Source organism: Podarcis liolepis (genome assembly GCF_965112155.1).
Source record: "Podarcis liolepis genome assembly, chromosome: 8".
Taxonomy (NCBI): Eukaryota; Metazoa; Chordata; class Lepidosauria; order Squamata; family Lacertidae; genus Podarcis; species Podarcis liolepis.
In genome coordinates, this window is record NC_139560.1 from 15,750,997 (window position 1) to 15,768,506 (window position 17,510).

At 45.1% G+C, this 17,510-nt stretch overlaps 1 protein-coding gene and 1 long non-coding RNA gene across 6 annotated transcripts in view; one reads left to right on the forward strand and one right to left on the reverse strand.

Moving 5' to 3' along the window:
* Window positions 1-17,510, forward strand: part of LOC310713284 — a 326,468-nt gene that overhangs the window by 260,555 nt on the left and 48,403 nt on the right. The window lies entirely within an intron of this gene.
* COL14A1 (collagen type XIV alpha 1 chain) overlaps window positions 1-17,510 on the reverse strand; it is a 132,410-nt gene that overhangs the window by 17,651 nt on the left and 97,249 nt on the right. For all 5 annotated transcript variants that reach the window (XM_083516442.1, XM_083516443.1, XM_083516440.1 and 2 more), the window contains 11 exons: window positions 14,585-14,662; window positions 14,368-14,454; window positions 12,166-12,219; window positions 11,517-11,612; window positions 10,820-10,873; window positions 10,199-10,252; window positions 4,350-4,403; window positions 3,191-3,262; window positions 2,576-2,611; window positions 2,165-2,231; window positions 1,827-2,015 (listed from right to left, as the gene is read on the reverse strand). In XM_083516442.1, the coding sequence (XP_083372568.1) occupies window positions 1,827-2,015; window positions 2,165-2,231; window positions 2,576-2,611; window positions 3,191-3,262; window positions 4,350-4,403; window positions 10,199-10,252; window positions 10,820-10,873; window positions 11,517-11,612; window positions 12,166-12,219; window positions 14,368-14,454; window positions 14,585-14,662 (841 nt within the window). The remainder of the gene's footprint in view (window positions 1-1,826; window positions 2,016-2,164; window positions 2,232-2,575; window positions 2,612-3,190; window positions 3,263-4,349; window positions 4,404-10,198; window positions 10,253-10,819; window positions 10,874-11,516; window positions 11,613-12,165; window positions 12,220-14,367; window positions 14,455-14,584; window positions 14,663-17,510) is intronic.

Sequence of the window (17,510 nt, forward strand, 5' to 3'; positions counted from 1 at the left end):
CCCTTTGTTGTATCTGGGAGAAATTCAACATTGTGCTAAAGTGATCGTTCCATCTTAGGAAGCATTTGGGCATGCCAGGTGGAATCCCCCCTCCTATGGGGCAAGGGGGAAAACCCCATTGCATAAGGAACATCCTTGAACAGGGCCTTCTTGGTGGCTGCTCCCAGGCTTTGGAACTCACACCCTAGAAAAGCTAGACCAGCTCCTTCTTCATTGTCCTTCCACCGGCAGATGAAGAACTTTCTTATTCCAACTGGCTCTGGGGAACTGACTGCTTTTAATGAAAGAGTTGGTGCCATGCTGTTTTTATGGTAATTATCTGTATGGTTTTTATATATGTCTATTGTTTTAATTCTATCAATGTTTAATTATTTTTTATATATTGTTTTTCTGTGTTTTTACCGGTTCCTGTTTGTATCTGTAAGACATCTTCAGTCCCATCAGGGATAAATTTATTGGCATTTATTTATTTATTAGCATGCATCCGTCTCGAGAGATAATGGAGTGTGTCTTTGAAGTCAAACTGCTGCATTAGCAGCACTGAAGTGACCTCTGCAGGACACAAGCCTGGGAAGTGAGTCTGGAGGTCCTGGGCTGCCCAGATGACAAGACCTCTTGGCCTCACTGATGTGATCCAAAGGAAAACAGAGCAATACCAGTTTGGCTGCAGGAGTTGCCGGAAGGAGCCATATAAGGCGCCATCCAACCGTTTTAGGGTCTTCAGTCCAGATTTGTGTAAGGTTTACTCCTTAGCCCTGTCTTTTCCTGAATATATCCTTCAAGGCAGCGGAGCTTTAGGATTAGAGTTTTCCTTCTCCTAGCTGGGCTACCTCCCCAGGTGGATGAGCCCCACCAGTCCCCCACTTCCCTCTACAGCACATGCAGAAACTGTTAGAATTCCTGCTCCATGATTGCAGTCATGGGATTTTTGTCTTTCACATGACGGTGTATTGACTACACAGAGTGGGAAGTGATGGAGACAGGATGTTTGTGTTACTGTGTTCCGTGGAGTGGGGCTATTGTCCTTTGTTCTCTTTGCTGTCTGATGCTAGAGAGAGAGGGAGCCATGTTGCAGTGCTCTGTGTGTGCTTATATGGAAATAAAGTAGATTAGCCAAAATGCTGAGTTGCTGAGGTCTGTCACGCAAATCTGTGCAAACTCTGCAGATCCCTAAGTGTGCCGGTGTCGGTTGGCATCGGTTGCTGTGATGTTCGGGCTGAAGAAAGCTTATGAAACTCCCAAATGATTGACCAGGAGGGAGAGAACTCGCCAGTTGGGCATGTGTCTCTGCCAGGGTCCTACTGGAGTGTAGGCTGAACTCCTGACAGAAACTGCCTTCAGAGGGTCTACTCTAAGCACGACTTAGTTGAATGCAACCCCTAGGCTACAATCCTAACCCTACTTTCCTCGGACTAAGCCCTACTAAATTCAATTCAACTTACTTCTGAGTAGACATGGTTAAGATTATACACACATACATACCTATTCAACCAATGCCATGTAAAAAGGAAGGTTTGATAGGCAGTTATCAAGCAATTTGACCCCATTTTCACAAATGCTTTATACAGAATTATACTTGGCATGAAATACTCTTTCTGAAAGGCCAGTTCCCGAAAAGAAAATCTTAATAGTGTTGCTCAGAGATTAATAAATTTTGGAAAAATTCAGCATTTTTTTTTAAATCACACTCAATGCTATCCAGGAACCAAAAGCTATTTATATCTCTCCCACTTTTCATGCTCCCTCTGATGTCAGGCATAAGTTTATTGTGTTTGGTACACTTCATGCAAGCTCCAGTTTTATAAATCTCGATCTTCACAACTCACCTCTTTCGCCAGGTCTTCCAGGCTGGCCAGGACTGCCTGGAAATCCTGGCCTCCCCGAAGATCCTTGTTCTCCTTGAGGTCCAGGTAACCCTTGCCTTCCTGGTTCACCGGGGGGTCCAGGGACAGTTCGTGTTGAGACAGACTGGCTTGGGATTTGATTTAAGATGGAGTTATACCTGGCCAGGTGACCTGCAAAGAAAGGCAGATCCTTAAAACTTGCCCTTCAACAACTGGTCCCAATGAAGGATTAATTTGACACAATTGGGCTGGTGGGTTGTTTGATCACAACTTCCACAACTGTGTTTTGGAACTGTAAGATGGAAATTCTTTTTACCCACCTTGGATAAGCTGTTCACATACTTGACGGGCTACTGCCCGTACCATGGCCTGGGACTGGAGGTCTCCCTGTGTGGTAAGAACATTGTAATAACATGTTAACACCTGCTAGCTCCTTTAGATGTCCTTTAGAAGTCCCTTCCAAGTCTACAATTCTATGATTCCAGATTAACGGTTAATTGAGCCTTTGTCCTGATTTGTTTGCACAAAGTTTGCCATGGTAACCTTTGGCTTTCAACAGTACAATCCTATGCAATGTCCACTTAGAAGCAAGTCCCACCGAGCTTCTCAGGACTGCCTTGGATGAAAGGTGAGCTGTAAATATAGTAGGCAAACAAATAGCTTTTTTAAAGAATTAAAAGCTACAGTAATTCATATGTCTGCTGTGCTCTCTGTATTTACAGTGCACTTACACGTTCACCCCTCTCGCCTTTTGGTCCAGGAAGTCCCTGCGGGGGAACAAAAAAGAATAAAAATTAATTTGTGCACGTGCCCTTTCTTCTGTGATTAATAGGGTTGTTTTTTAATGCAGTGACTGCAGGTCAGTGGGCCCAAACCATATTATAGGAGTAGTTATGACAATGGGATTGAATCGTATCTCACTGCATATTTCAAACACAGCTTCAGAGTTTGGCAGGTGAAGGGCTAGTATGGTATCATTGTGAGAAGCTGCAATGTGTCCATGCAGATGTTTAGTTCCCTTGATTAGGGAAGGGTCTTGTTTTTTTCAAGCCTGAGGGCCACATTCCTTCCTAGGTGACATTCTGGGGGCCAGATCTACTGGGAAGAGTTGCTGTGCTCATAAGGCCTGGCATTGCTGAGCGGCTCTTGTTTCTTCTAATAAAGGGTTAACTTCACTTACTCCGTGTGATTTATTGCTGACCTGCTCCTGACACCACCTAGGCCCTGGAGGGAAGTTGTATATGCACTGTTCTGAATCCTAAGGTAGAGCTTATCCTGTGTACTGAACTTGTGGTAAATATCCCCAAAAGGATGGCCATAGTTCAGTAAAGTGTTCTACTACTTACAGATGCTCCAGCATCGCCTTGTGGCCCAATATTGCCGGTGACTCCTGGTACACCTGGAGCACCAGGTATTCCCTGCACAGAGAGAACAAGACAACACATCCATATACCAATTGAACCATATAGTCCCATACAGATAAAGTTCATACCTGCCAAGGGCCCTGGGGGGGGGGGGGAAACCAGGACATCCCTTTTTTTGCGCAAGATTGCAGCTGCCATTTTGGGTGCTGTAATCTCACATGCTCTCATGCTGTGCTTTTGCCCTGAAAAAAGTGGTTTTTGGGGGACCATGGTCCTGCGTGGTGCAAAAAGAAAATGCACATTTTGGGATGCCACGCAAGATCTTGCCCCCCCCCCGTAGTTTTTTGGCATGGGTCACACCCAGAAGCGCATTCCAGAAGACATGCACCACATTTTGAGTCTCCCAAAGTTGGATGGTATTAAAGCTGTGTTTTGTTTAAGTTTCCTAGTTGGCATTTTCTGACTCCAGAACTGAGGATGCACTCAATACGTCTTGAGAATATGCCTAACCACCTCTGCAGAAGATGGTGAGCTGCAGCCTAAATTTAAGTTTGACACAAGTTAACAGGACGATGCACAACCCCAAAGTAGCTCATTCATGGAGGCTTCCCCTATATCCTCACAACACCAAATAGCTGTATGTTCTGGTGTTTAGCTAGAACATACCATGCTGTAGATACCTTTAAAAGGTAAAGGTACCCCTGACCGTTAGGTCCAGTCACTGACGACTCTGGGGTTGCGCGCTCATTTCACTCTATAGGCTGAGGGAGCCAGCGTTTGTCCGCAGACAGCTTCTGGGTCATGTGGCCAGCATGACTAAGCCACTTCTGGCGAACCAGAGCAGCGCACGGAAACACCGTTTACCTTCCCGCTGAAGCAGTACCTATTTATCTACTTGCCCTTTGACGTGCTTTCGAACTGCTAGGTTGGCAGGAGCAGGGACCGAGCAACAGGAGCTCACCCTGTCGCGGGGATTCGAACCGCCGACCTTCTGATCAGCAAACCCTAGGCTCTATGGTTTAGAGCACAGCGTCACCCACGTCCCTTCGTAGATACCTTTACATAGTTAAATAAAGATGTACTTCCTACCGTATCAAATACTCAATCCACGTTACCTAGAATTTGGTCTATTTTTACTTACCACAGGCCCTGGTGGCCCTTGAGGGCCAGTGGGTCCGTCTTTGCCTGGCAGGCCCTGGATCAGAGGCAAGTACATAAATTAGAGTATTGCTTTTTATCCTGCATAAGACGCAGGAGCAATTTCCCATAGACTAGAACAGTATTGTTCACTAGACAAGGAAGGCCACAATCCCAGACTCCACAGAACTCTTGGTGTTCTCTACAGGATGTTCAGGACAAGCACAAATCCAATCCATTCACACGGCCAGTTTTTTGAGCATTAAACCTGATTCGTTTCTGCAAAGTTTTCGGGCGGTTAGATGATATTGGCTTTTACTGAGCGTTTGTTCTGATCAGTTTACGGGGAGGTTATACAGTGGTACGTCTAGATGCGAACGGGATCCGTTCCGGAGCTCCGTTCACATCTAGAAGCAAACGTAACCAGCAATGGCACGTCAGCGCGCGTCGCTTTTCGTCGCTTCTGCGCATGCGCGTGCCGTCATTTTGAGCATCTGCACATGCGCAAACAGCGACACTTGGAAGTAACGCGCTCCGTTACTTCCAGGTTGCCATGGAGCGCAACTCGAACGCGCTTATCCTGAAGCACATTCAACCTGAGGTATGACTGTATATGATGTTGCATCAAGCAATTGTTTATCCTGCCCTTTCCCCATTGCTTTCTTTGTCACCAAAAGCCTGTGGGGGTTTGTTTTTTTGGGGGGAGAAGCAGGTTTGTTGTGCAATCAACTTGAATTGTGCAACCTGGTATTGTGCTGGTTTTCGATGGAATCCCACTTGAAAATCACAACTGTCTGGAAGTCTCCAAGGTCCAAGAAAACTCCAAAAGAACTAGCATTTGCACGTGGGCAACATACAACACTGATGTGAGCTGCGCAGTCACTGTTCAGAGGCAACGAACTAAGTTAGGAATCTGTTTGTCCCTTTACCTGCTGGTGCTTGCAAATCACAGTGCCACCTTCAGTTCTTTGAAGACTGGGGTGAATTAACTTTTCTGCCAATTCTTCTTCAAATGAGAGTGAAAAGATATAGTTCTACCTGAGTTTCTTTCTAGCTTTCGTTTTAAAATCATACCACATGATACGTTTTCAGGTTTTGCTGCTTTCTCTTGTTTAGCTGCTAAATAAGATATCCATGCAAGCCTTCCGGGCATATTTACTTTGGCACTGTTTCTGTATCTTTTGGCCGTTGACAAATTTCCTCCTACTGTATTTTGTTAGGTGTGAAAATGGGTCTTTTATAAATTAAGTCAAGCAGCAGTATGTTTGAAGTTGGGGAAGCAGCACTGCTTCTGCAGTCCCTCCAACAAGAGATACATGCCAGCCTTTAGAAACTTTCAGAAGCTGCTACGAAATGTTGCTTCCCGGATTATCAAACGGCAGGTATACATCTTAAACCAGAAATGCAGACTGCAGAGAAGGAAGGGGAATGCGTTTATATTGGGTGACTGCACCACCGCGCTAGATCTGTGAATTAGTGGGAAATATGGGACTTTTCAGATGTTAGAAAATAAAAGAAATTCTGTTCTTTCCCCTTAATGCTATACTTGCATTAGCCTCAAACCAGCTGTAGCAGCACAATACTTCATTCCCATTTATGATTTTTTTTTGGGGGGGGTGTTAGATTCTAAGATCAAAATTGGACCGTAAGCAGCAAAATGGGGATTCCCAGTCCTGTATTTGCTGGCAACCCTGCCTGTGCAGATGGGAGGAAATCTGCAGGGAAGAAGACGTTGCAAGATATTTTTAACCCCTTCCCACCCATTGGTTTCCACCAGATTTGTTTTCTTCCAGCCAGACCTCTTTCCTGGCTCAGACTCTTTCAACATCTCCATTAGAATGCATTCAGATCTGTTGGATTCTGCACTCTGACCTCTGGTATGTCTCCCATTTGTGCAGAGAAGAGAGCGTTCCTTTCTATTTCTTTCATCAGTGATGCTATCTATTTGGATAGTGTTCCTTGAAGCAAGCAGTAGCCTTCAGCTTTTTCAGACCTGGGATCCAACCAAATCTGCAACAAGGCCCACTTTGACTTTTTAAAAATATGTTTTGGTTGGCCCGCCAGCCTCCATCTGTGTTTCTCCTACCCTCTTCTTTGTATTCCATCTTTTTCTTTAAATAAACGCAAATGGTGGTTGCAAATGCCGGGAGCCCCAGCCAACGAGTTGGAGCAACGAAGGAGATGAAAAGTTCCAGTGTGGGCTCAGGACCATATCAGCTGCCACTCAGCGTGGCTGCGTTGACACAGTATTTCTGGTAAAAGACCCAAATCCAGGCGTAGGAACTCGCTCAGTGCTGTTCTTGGAGCAAGGCACAGAAATTCTTGACTAAACGAAACTAACGTGGTGCGACCGCTGCCAAGTCAATCTTGGACAGCATCTGCTGTCCAGAAACACACACACACAAACACAGGCACACACCCCTCATTCACAGCAGCGCCATTGTCTACTGAGCTGACGGACTAATGCAAGCCCTCGCTTCGCAGTGCCTGAATGCAGCGAAAGGCCCGCTACAATAACTGCATGTGGCAAGAAAGGGATTAAGCAAAGAGAGGCTTAGGGGAATAGATCTCTATTACCACCTTTCTCATAAGTAACAGATGCCAGAATTCCCCTTGCTTATTCTTCGTGGTTTAAAAGCTTAATTCTAGAGGAGGTTCAGCAGGGCATATATTAAGTTGAGAGGTTTGAGGACTGCAGAGGGCTTTTTTTTGTGATGCTGAAATGAAGGGAGCAGAGAAAGAGAAAGAGGGAATTGCGGGAGCCCAAGATCTGTTTCTAGATGTAGTCTAAGAGCTGATTATTTTGAACAGCCCTGCAGTCCTGCTCTTAAAAAAAAAATCTCGTGAAATTGGTACCATTGGTTTAAACAGAACTTCTTTCCATATTTTTCTGCTTAGAATAATTACCTTAATGTGAGTTTGGAATGTGGTCTTATTTAGTCCTGTTACCTGATATGGTTAAGTAAACTCAAGAGTCATACCTCTGAAATCAAGGGACTTCTTAAAGGTAAAGGGACCCCTGACAATTAAGTTCAGTTATGAACGACTCTGGTGTTGCTTCACTCATCTTGCTTTACAGGCCGAGGGAGCCAGCGTTGGTCCACTTCCTCAGACAGTTTTTCTGGGTCATGTGGCCAACATGACTAAGCCACTTCTGGTGAAACCAGAGCAGCGCACAAAAATGCCGTTTACCTTCCCGCCAGAGTGGTACCTATTTATCTACTTGACATGCTTTCGAACTGCTAGGTTGGCAGGAGCAGGGACCGAGCAACGGGAGCTCAGCCCATCGTGGGGATTCGAACCGCTGACCTTCCGATCGGCAAGCCCTAGGCTCTGTGGTTTAACCCACAGCGCCACCTGCGTCCCTAAGGGACTTCTTAGTTGTGCCCATTGTTTTTTATGGGTTTGTTCCTCAGTGGATTGAATCTAATTAAGGACAAAACCCCTCTTAAGGGTTTCTTACATTATTAAAAACAAAAACAAAAAAATTGGCTTTTACCACTTTCAATCAGTCTCGAAACTGCAATCCAATCTGCCCTCAGCTATATATTTTATTGTATGTGCAATCCGTCATGAAATTGATCTGTTTATTTCTGCAGGCTGGCTTGGGGAATGTGTTATAACTTCTTCCTTGTTGAAAGCACTAATCAGAAAACTTGAGATTAAAAAGAAAGAAAGAAAAATAAATCAACAGAAAGCGATTTCTGTGATCGTATAATTACAGGGTGGGAAACAGCAGTAAACATTCACAATCTTTTTGCTGCTTGTCATATATTTGATTGCATGTTTTAAAACCTTAATGTAATGTGTGTGGGTTGCTCGTGCGTAAGTTGCTGCCTCTCCAGGCTTTGTTGCCTTGCTAAAACTTTCAGTCTGGGCAGCCCTTCACTTCGTGGCTGCCTCAGTCGCTAGCAGAATCCGTCAGTGGGCGTTTCTTAAATCTTTTCCAACATAAAAGTTGTTTGACACCCAGTCTCCTCCTACTCTCTCTGCGCGGAAGTCTTCTGCGCAGGGTGGGCGTGGGTAGCGGAGGATCCGTGCTCTCCCCGCTGGTGTCAGGTGAAGAGTCCTGGAGCCCTCTCGCCGATTCCCCCATCAGCCCCTCTATATCCCTGGTGTTGCACTGATTTGCTTCCCCATCTGCGGAGCTGCCTCTCTCCCTGCTGGGCCCTTCTCCAGCATCATTTGAGAGCCTTCCCTCCACCTCTTGCTCCGACGTCAGTTCCCTGACACTTAATAATTAAAGCAAAAGAAACAGAAAGCAAAAGGCAACTGGAGAAATCTTCCATCCAAGTTGGCAGTAGTGTTTCTCTTCCGCTCATTACTGCTTCTGCTATTTAAATAATGCCACGCATTAATGAAATGACAAGGTTTACACTTGACACTGGATGGGGGTCCACTTCCTTTCATCTGTTTTGAACACTCTGCTCCTGCCAGTTACGTGGGACATCTGAGCTGAAGGAAGGCACAGACTGGTCTCTGCAACCACCCATGTGACTTAGGGCCACTGAGAGGCTGCATAATAGCAAGGGGGGAGGAGATGAACCTGTCCCCATTCATTAGCCAGTGAAGAAGCAACGGCTTGTTTCTTCTTCTTCTTCTTCTTCTTCTTCTTCTTCTTCTTCTTCTTCTTCTTCTTCTTCTTCTTCCCCCCTCTCCATTCCTTTTTCCTTTTGTGTCATGTCTGTAAAACTGTGAGCCTACAGTAAGGGATTGTTTTAAGGGGTGCCATGAGGTGTGTGTGGTGATTATGAGAAATGAAGGAAGATATTGGTGTCAGAAATGTTTGTGGGGGTTTTTTTTAAAGAAAAAGTGAGCCAGAAGTGGAGCTATATTTCAGGCAGCAAAATGGCTCATGCTGGAACAGGGCACAGCTCTTTAGGCAATATAGCAGAGCACGGAGAAGAGCCCCTTTCTCTCTCTCTGCTCCATATTTCAAAACCTGGAATGAAATAATCTACTGCAATGCGCTCTATGTGGGGCTACCTTTGAAGGTGGCCCGGAAACTACAACTAATCCAGAATGCAGCAGCTAGACTGGTGACTGGAAGTGGCTGCCGAGACCATATAACACTGGTCTTGAAAGACCTACATTGGCTCCCAGTACGTTTCCAAGCACAATTCAAAGTGTTGGTGCTGACCTTTAAAGCCCTTAACGGCCTCGGTCCAGTATACCTGAAGGAGCGTCTCCACCCCCATTGTTCTACCCGGACGCTGAGGTCCAGCACGAAAGGCCTTCTGGAGGTTCCCTCATTGCGAGAAGTGAGGTTACAGGGAACCAGGCAGAGGGCCTTCTCAGTAGTGGCGCCCGCCCTTTGGAACGCCCTCCCACCAGATGTCAAAGAAATAAACAACCACCTGCTGTTTAGAAGACACCTGAAGGCAGCCCTGTTTAGGGAAGTTTTTAATGTCTAATGTTTTATTGTATTTTTAATATTTTGTTGGAAGCTGCCCAGAGTGGCTGGGGAAACCCAGCCAGATGAACAGGGTATAAATAATAAATTATTTATTTATTTATTTATTTATTATTATTATTATTAAGATATTATAAGACGAAAGGCAACACACAGAAGGAAACATAGGAGACCGCTTAGATTAATTTCAGGCACTTAAACGTAGCTGGAATTTGTGCCAGTTCCTGGCACAAACCTACAGTCAGTGTGTTGCTGGTCCAGAAAGGGATAAAAAAAGGAGCCCTGGGCCAAGCCTTCCCTCGCCAGGATTTCTTGAGAAGCAGCCAATGTCACATGCACAAAACTGACTCACAGAAGTCCTGGGGTTGGAAGATTAACTTAGAAAGGACGACCCAGAGGAAGGAGAAGAAGCAAAAGAGGAGTCACTTGTCCAGTCTTACCCTTTGGCCTTGGCTTCCATCTCGTCCTGGGGATCCAGATGCTCCTGGGACCCCCTGCATGAAAGATAACACATTTCAAAAGATACAACAACATTCACCCTCTGCTCAGGGGCGTCTTGCCCATAGAGGCAAGTGGCGCGGGGCAACAGGGCGCCAAGTTCTGGAGGGCTCCAGGGAAGAGGCGGAGGCTGGACATGGCGCCTCCTGGCATCAGCTCGCTGCCCTCGCCCGCCTTCACCATGCCACACCAAAATAGTGCCGCGCCCGGAGCCTCTGCCTGCTGGGGCCACCGCGGCACGGGCGCCAGGGAAGAGGCGGTGGCTGGGCACGGCGCCTCCTGGCATCAGCTCGCCACTCTTGCCCACCTCGCAGCACAGTGCCTGGAGCCTCTGCCTCTTCTCCGCCGGAGGAGCCGCCCTCCAGTTGCTGCCCGCCTCCTCCAGCCCCGCAAAGCTGCCAGGAGTGCCGTAAAAAGGTTGGCAACTCTGGGAAATGGGAGGGCGGGGCGCCGAATATACTTAAGACGGCCCTGCCTCTGCTTGCAATTACAAGGAGACAAACGGAGTCTCATGAACAGGCATTTCCAGCAGTTTGAGAGCTGGGAAGCAGAGTCATACCAACCTGTAGGCCAGGGCGGCCCATTTCTCCAATTTCTCCCTTTTCACCAGTTGTTCCCTGTTGATAAATGACCACAGAGTTAATCATACCAGTGGCACATTGTTTGTCCAGCTATCCCATTTCTTTCATCAAAACAGAGGTACAAAACTGTGAACTACAGATTTATTTCTGGGGAAGAAGAAGGGGGAGGGGAGCAAAGGTAAGCTACAAACACGAGGCATGGTCTAACCAAAGTTTTAGATTCTACTGATTTCCCGAGTAAAGCAAGCTCTCAATTCTCCCACTGAAATCAATTGGAATTGAGCTTTTCTGGATCAAAAACATGAATAAAAAAGTGCTTTGAATGTGCTTTAAAGGTACAGTGTGTACTGGCAGCCTTATAAGGGGTAATTCTGTTCCTTTTTTTTTGCTAAAGATTTGGGAAGACTTTGAAAGGCTCTCGAATCAGAGGGCACTAAACAAGATCCCAAATCTGCCTTCAACCAGGGCTTGAACTGTGTAACAAAATTCACCTGGGTCTTCCCGGTTTTGGTCAAATATTGCCAGCATATGGAAGACCCCACACCCCCGTCCTCTGGAAGCACCTTGTGATTCTAGCATTGCTTTTTTGCAGCTCAAGTATTGCACTGCTTTGCAAAACCCGGCAACTCTAACTGCTATGTTGCAAATAATACCGGGCTGTCAACTGTCCAGAACCTACCGGAGGTCCTTGGATGGAGTGCCCACTTGGTCCTTGGGGTCCAGGAGGTCCCTGAGGACCAGGAGCTCCAATTTCACCACGAGGTCCATCTGGTCCCTGGAACAAAAAAGGTCATCATATCATGAATCTATATTAGAGGAACAGCCATCTACATTGACTAGAAAGCCTCCAACTCCCTCCAAACTAAACTAAAGTGACACATTAATTAACCCAACTGAGGAGATCTAAGAAAGTTCTCCGCAAAGGCCTGGTTGGATCAAGCAAAATATTTACTGCATGTAGATCTGCTCCTAAATTAAAAATATTCCAGTGAATATGTAATTCCAATGAATGTAATTCTATATTCATAAAAAATATTTCAATGAATGCAATTCTACATTTTTCTGTAGAAATCCATGCAGTTATTAAAAACTCTTCCTCTCATCACCCTAACAGACAATGAAAGTTTCTGCAAATAGCATCTGTAGTTGAGGAAATGCAATGGAAAAGAGAGCAGGTACAAGTCACAAGTATCCCTTGCGTCAAGGGGAAAATCCCTATGGACCTGGATTATACCTACGGACTATTCAAATCAAATTTTTTACTATGCAGTCACAAACCCATTAAAAAGAAGAAGCAACAGAAGAAGCAACACGACAAATTATGTTACCTTTGGGCCAAGGTCGCCTCGGCTACCTTTTGGACCTCGGAGACCTGGACCACCCTGCAAAACACATTTAGAGTTAGGAGAAAAACAAGTTGCTGCACATAATTTCCTCAAAATAGGTGGGCTCCTGTTCAGGTTAAAGCCATGCCTTTCTCCAGGAAACTCCGTCCCAATCACTTCCTGTTTTGCCTTTCAGTTGACCCTCAACATCCCATGGCTACTGAATCTTGACCATCCTCAACAGGCTGTCCTGCTTTTAGGATTTGTTGCCTTTCAGCAAATGTGCAGGCTCCCCAGTGCATGCTGTTACTTCTCTCTTGGTTCTTCATGTCCATGTTTTGGTTCTAGTCCTGGAGGCACTCACCACCCAAGTTCGTTTTTAGGGAGAGTGATGATACCCCACTATCTCCAATACCTCCATTCTTCCTTTTTAAAGAAAAGTACATATTATTTCCCTCCCTAACTAATTAACGAAAGCAGTACATCAATCTTTGATAAAATGTCTTAAAAATGGAAACTGGGAAGTCTACTAAAAGCAGTTTATCTCCTCGCATCAAGTTACGGTGCTGCTCTAAAGCAGAGACCAGCAGACACATGAAGCTCAAACAGAGATTCAGTTCCCAATTTTCATGCAGATATCCCTAATTCACACTTCTTGAAATAGTGCACAAACTGAACTGCAGCTCTCCCTTTTATTTTCCTGAATTTTGCAATTGAGTCGTCTGACCGACTTGTACACAAGTTGTAGATTTGTATAATTGGATTCCAACCCACTGGATGACATCCAGTGCTTTAGGATATATCTCTCCCTCCCCTTTCTCTTCCTGTGTGCAACCAGCTCCCAACATTCTGTCAAACCTAAACATGACCAATAGCCAGAATTCGGAATGGGCCTTTACAAATGGAGGCTGGATTGCAAAACTAAGGGACATGGGGCAAGTGGTTTTTTGTTTGTTTGTTTTGCTATTTACTCTTCCGAGGAAAAGTAAACCACAAGGAACTTGGTGAGTGAGACCAGTGGGTGTAGGGTGATATACAAATTTAATTAACAACAGCAGCAGCAGGAGGATTTTCTGGGCTCAGTACAGTGTATACAAAAAAGACACAAATTTAAAATTTCCACATGCTTCCACCTTGATTTGCCTGCCGACACACACACACATAAGCGCATAGCTCTAAAAAGAAGCTGTATTTCTTTTTCCACATTTTGATTTAATTTGCTGAACCTAGACCAACTCCAATATTATTAGAGGGAATAAAAAGTCCAAATCACACTTGTTTTCTGTCCAAATTGAAACATGACGAGGAATTAGATTCCCTTCCCCCACCTCCGCCCTGTCTGTCTGGCTGATTTGGGTGGAATGAATGAGACATTTTATCTCCAGTGAAAATTTGTGGTGTGTTTCTCATGGGACTTTACTTAGCGTATCAGTAGACTTGAGAGGTTTTTTTACAAGCCACAAGCATGCCAGCAAACCAAATTGTAACGCTTAATGTGTTTTAAAGGTATAGTGTGTATGCAGCCATAAATCTGTTTTAAAACATTTTTTGTCATCGTATGATGACTTCTGTTAGGAGAGAGACCGGGGATATAGGTCCCCACGTGATGGCACTTGATTTTGACTTCAACCATCAGGTCAGGTTGATTTGATTCCTCTCCTTGTTCCCAATTGAAATCTACACTCACCCCTTCTTCCCTGGCAGTGGGTGCCATTTTGTGGTTTGCCTCAGGTGGCAAAATGTCTTGGCCTGGTGCTGACTAAACTGCAAACCAGCTGAGGCAACATAAACCACCAAACATACAAAACTATACAGTGGTACCTCGAGTTAAGAACTTAATTCGTTCTGGAGGTCCATTCTTAACCTGAAACTGTTCTTAACCTGAGATACCACTTTAGCTAATGGGGCCTCCTGCTGCTGCCGCCGCACAATTTCTGTTCTCATCCTGAGGTAAAGTTCTTAACCCGAGGTACTATTTCTGGGTTAGTGGAGTCTGTAACCTGAAGCGTGTGTAACCCAAGGTACCATTATACTCAAAACATACTCAAAGCATCAGGCCTTTCTTGGTTCAAATAAGTTCATGTTCAACTTTGTCAAGCATGAGATCAAACATGACATGCTGGTCCATGGCAGAGAACCAAAGCAAACACATTATTATTATTATTATTATTATTATTATTATTATTATTATTATTAAAACCTTACTGGTGGTCCAGGGGGTCCATTAGCTCCCTTGCTGACTTCAGAACAGGAGCAAGAATGAGGTAGGGCAGGGCAGCTTTCTTCATCCCTCTGGTGAGAAAAAGAAGGCCCTGTCATGGCTGGTTCGGTAGATTCCAAATTAGGCATTAATCTGCATCAGTCTTAAATTAAATTAGAACCACATGTCACCAAACAGAAGCTTTAAAAAGCGAGAGCTTACCAAAGCTGGAAGTTCACAACATTTATCTCTGTTGGCCCATGAAGTGGTGCAGACAATGTCAAACATCTGCAGCTGGAACTGGTTTGGAAAAAGGGGAAATATAACATAAGATGTAGCCGCTTCAGAAGATCAGTGAAGGAGAGCCATCTCAAACAATAAAGGTATTGTCTTAGATTGGAGGATGGGGAGGGACCCTCCTGCCTACAGACCTAATTTGGTCTTCCTCACTTGCAGAGGCGTAGCAAGGTGAGGTGGTACCCGGTGCAGAAATTTTGTCACGCACCACCCCGTCTGTGACTCCCAAGCCTACAGCAAGCCAGGGGAAGGAAGGGAGCTTTGCCACTGCTCGCTGTAGGCTTGGGAGTCACAGGCAGGGGGCTGAATGTCACCCCCCCCCTCAGGATGACACCCAATGCTGCCCACACCCCCTTGCTCCGCCCCTGCTCACTTGACCCACAAGGCTGTTTTGGCCAAGGCACACGCATCTGACCTCATATGTGATGTCAGACATGAGGCAGGTGGAGACATGTCTGGGCCAAAGGCACTTGCACAAGGCAATACAAGCACGATAAAGGTATTGAAAACCAGTTGATCCTTGGTGCGTCCATGGTCTTTGCAAGCCTTAACGATCAGCTGATTGCTCAGTTTGCAAAGCATGGAGCTATGCAGCTGCTGGCACAGATAAGGTAAAGGTAAAGGGACCCCTGACCATTAGGTCCAGTCATGGCCGACTCTGGGATTGCGGTGCTCATCTCGCTTTACTGGCCAAGGGAGCCGGCGTACAGCTTCCGGGTCATGTGGCCAGCATGACTAAGCCGCTTCTGGCGAACCAGAGCAGCGCACAGAAATGCTGTTTATCTTCCCGCCAAAGTAGTACCTATTTATCTGCTTGCACTTTGACGTGCTTTCGAGCTGCTAGGTTGGCAGGAGCAGGGACCGAGCAATGGGAGCTCACCCTGTCGCAGGGATTCGAACCTGCCGACCTTCTGATCGGCAAGTCCTAGGCTCTGTGGTTTAACCCACAGCGCCACCCGCGTCCCTGCTGGCATAGATGCTTGGCTTTTAATAGTGTAGTGGTTTTGACTTGAAGCAATGCTTGCTCATCTGTACTGAACATTTAAAGGGGTATCATACCAGATTAAGCAGTCGTGGCTTCTCCCCCAAAGTATCCTGGAAACTAGTTTGTTAAGGCTGTGGCAAGATGTTAGGAGACCCCTGTTCCCCTCAGAGACCCACAATTCCCAGAAGGGTTTAGCAATCAATTCCCAAGGAACTTTTTTCCCCCGAGGAACTTTTAACGTACTCCTTCTTGCTTTATGGCAGCTTCTTGTGTATAGGATTGCTTCCACAAGATCCTTACATTTCACATATTATAATATTTTTACAAACTTAATAAAAAGAGTGAATTTTAAAACTAGTATTTAAAAATATGTTCTATGTAAATCCTGTGTGTGTGTGTGTGTGTGTGTGTGTGCGCGCGCGCTTAGGGGAATCGCAGACTAAACAAGATAATTTTTTTTTTACATATTTTCAGCTGTTTCACATAATACGCCTCTTGTTGATACTTCTGGGTGCTCACAGGAATTCATCCCATCACAACAAATGAAAATGATATGCCCTTATTTCCTTATTGTATTTATTTATTTCACAACACTTTTATACTCCTTGTTTGTAATAAAAACCTCAAAGTGGGTTTCTTCTGTTTCATGGGTTAGTATTAATCAGACTAAGGATGCAATGCGATCTTGCATTTATTTTTTTTTAGTAAATTACCAAGAATTGATTTATTACATTGATGCTGAAACCGGCTGAATCAGCCATTCTTCTGACTTTAAACTGTGACCTGGGTTGCTCTTTCTTATTCCAGCTGAGTTGCTAAACAAAGGTTTCTTTGTTTCTGAGGCATTTACTCATGGACATTTACATTTAAACTTCACGTGGTCAAGATTCAGATGCAGACAAACCCATAGAAATCTGTGAAGGATTGGTCCGAACAGCACTAAAACTCATGTGTGTGATTTGGACAGAATAAACAAAAAATCTCTCTAGGGAACACAACATAAACACAACATAAATGCAAAAAATATACTGTCATAATTTGCTAGTGTCCACATGCAAGCTCTTGCATGTGCATAAGCAGGCACATTCATGGAAGGGAGAGGAAAGAGCTCTATCAGAAGATGCAGAGAAGTCCTCTTCAAAGAATATAAATAGGGAAGCCTTTTTGTGGTCAGAGTATGTTCGTGTGAGCATCACAGTCTGCACATATGCAGGGATCAGTTGTCTGGGGTGCTCTTTGAACTTGATAAGTTGATTTAAATATCACAAGGCCTAGCCATCATTGTTGTTGTTGTTTAGTCGTTTAGTCGTGTTTGACTCTTTGTGACCCCATGGACCAAAGCATGCCAGGCACTCCTGTTTTCCATGCCTCCTGCAGTTTGGTCAAACTCATGCTGGTAGCTTTGAGAACACTGTCCAACCATCTCATCCTCTGTCGTCCCCTTCTCCTTGTGCCCTCCATCTTTCCCAACATCAGGGTCTTTTCCAGGGAGTCTTCTCTTCTCATGAGCTGGCCAAAGTATTGGAGCCTCAGCTTCAGGATCTGTCCTTCCAGGGAGCACTCAGGTCTGATTTCCTTCAGAATGGAGAGGTTTGATCTTCTTGCAGTCCATGGGACTCTCAAGAGTCTCCTCCAGCACCATGATTCAAAAGCATCAATTCTTCGGAGATCAGCCTTCTTTATTACTGAATATTAATGCTGCTTTGAAAGCATTGCAGTAGATTACAGCAAGTTTGAAGACGTTGGAGCTGCTGGAATGCTATTTATTTTGATTAACAATGATTTCCGCTGTGTTTCTCCACAGTAAAATAGCTTCCTAATTTGTAATCAAGGTGCCAGGGATAGTTGAAAAAATACCTTCCCTCC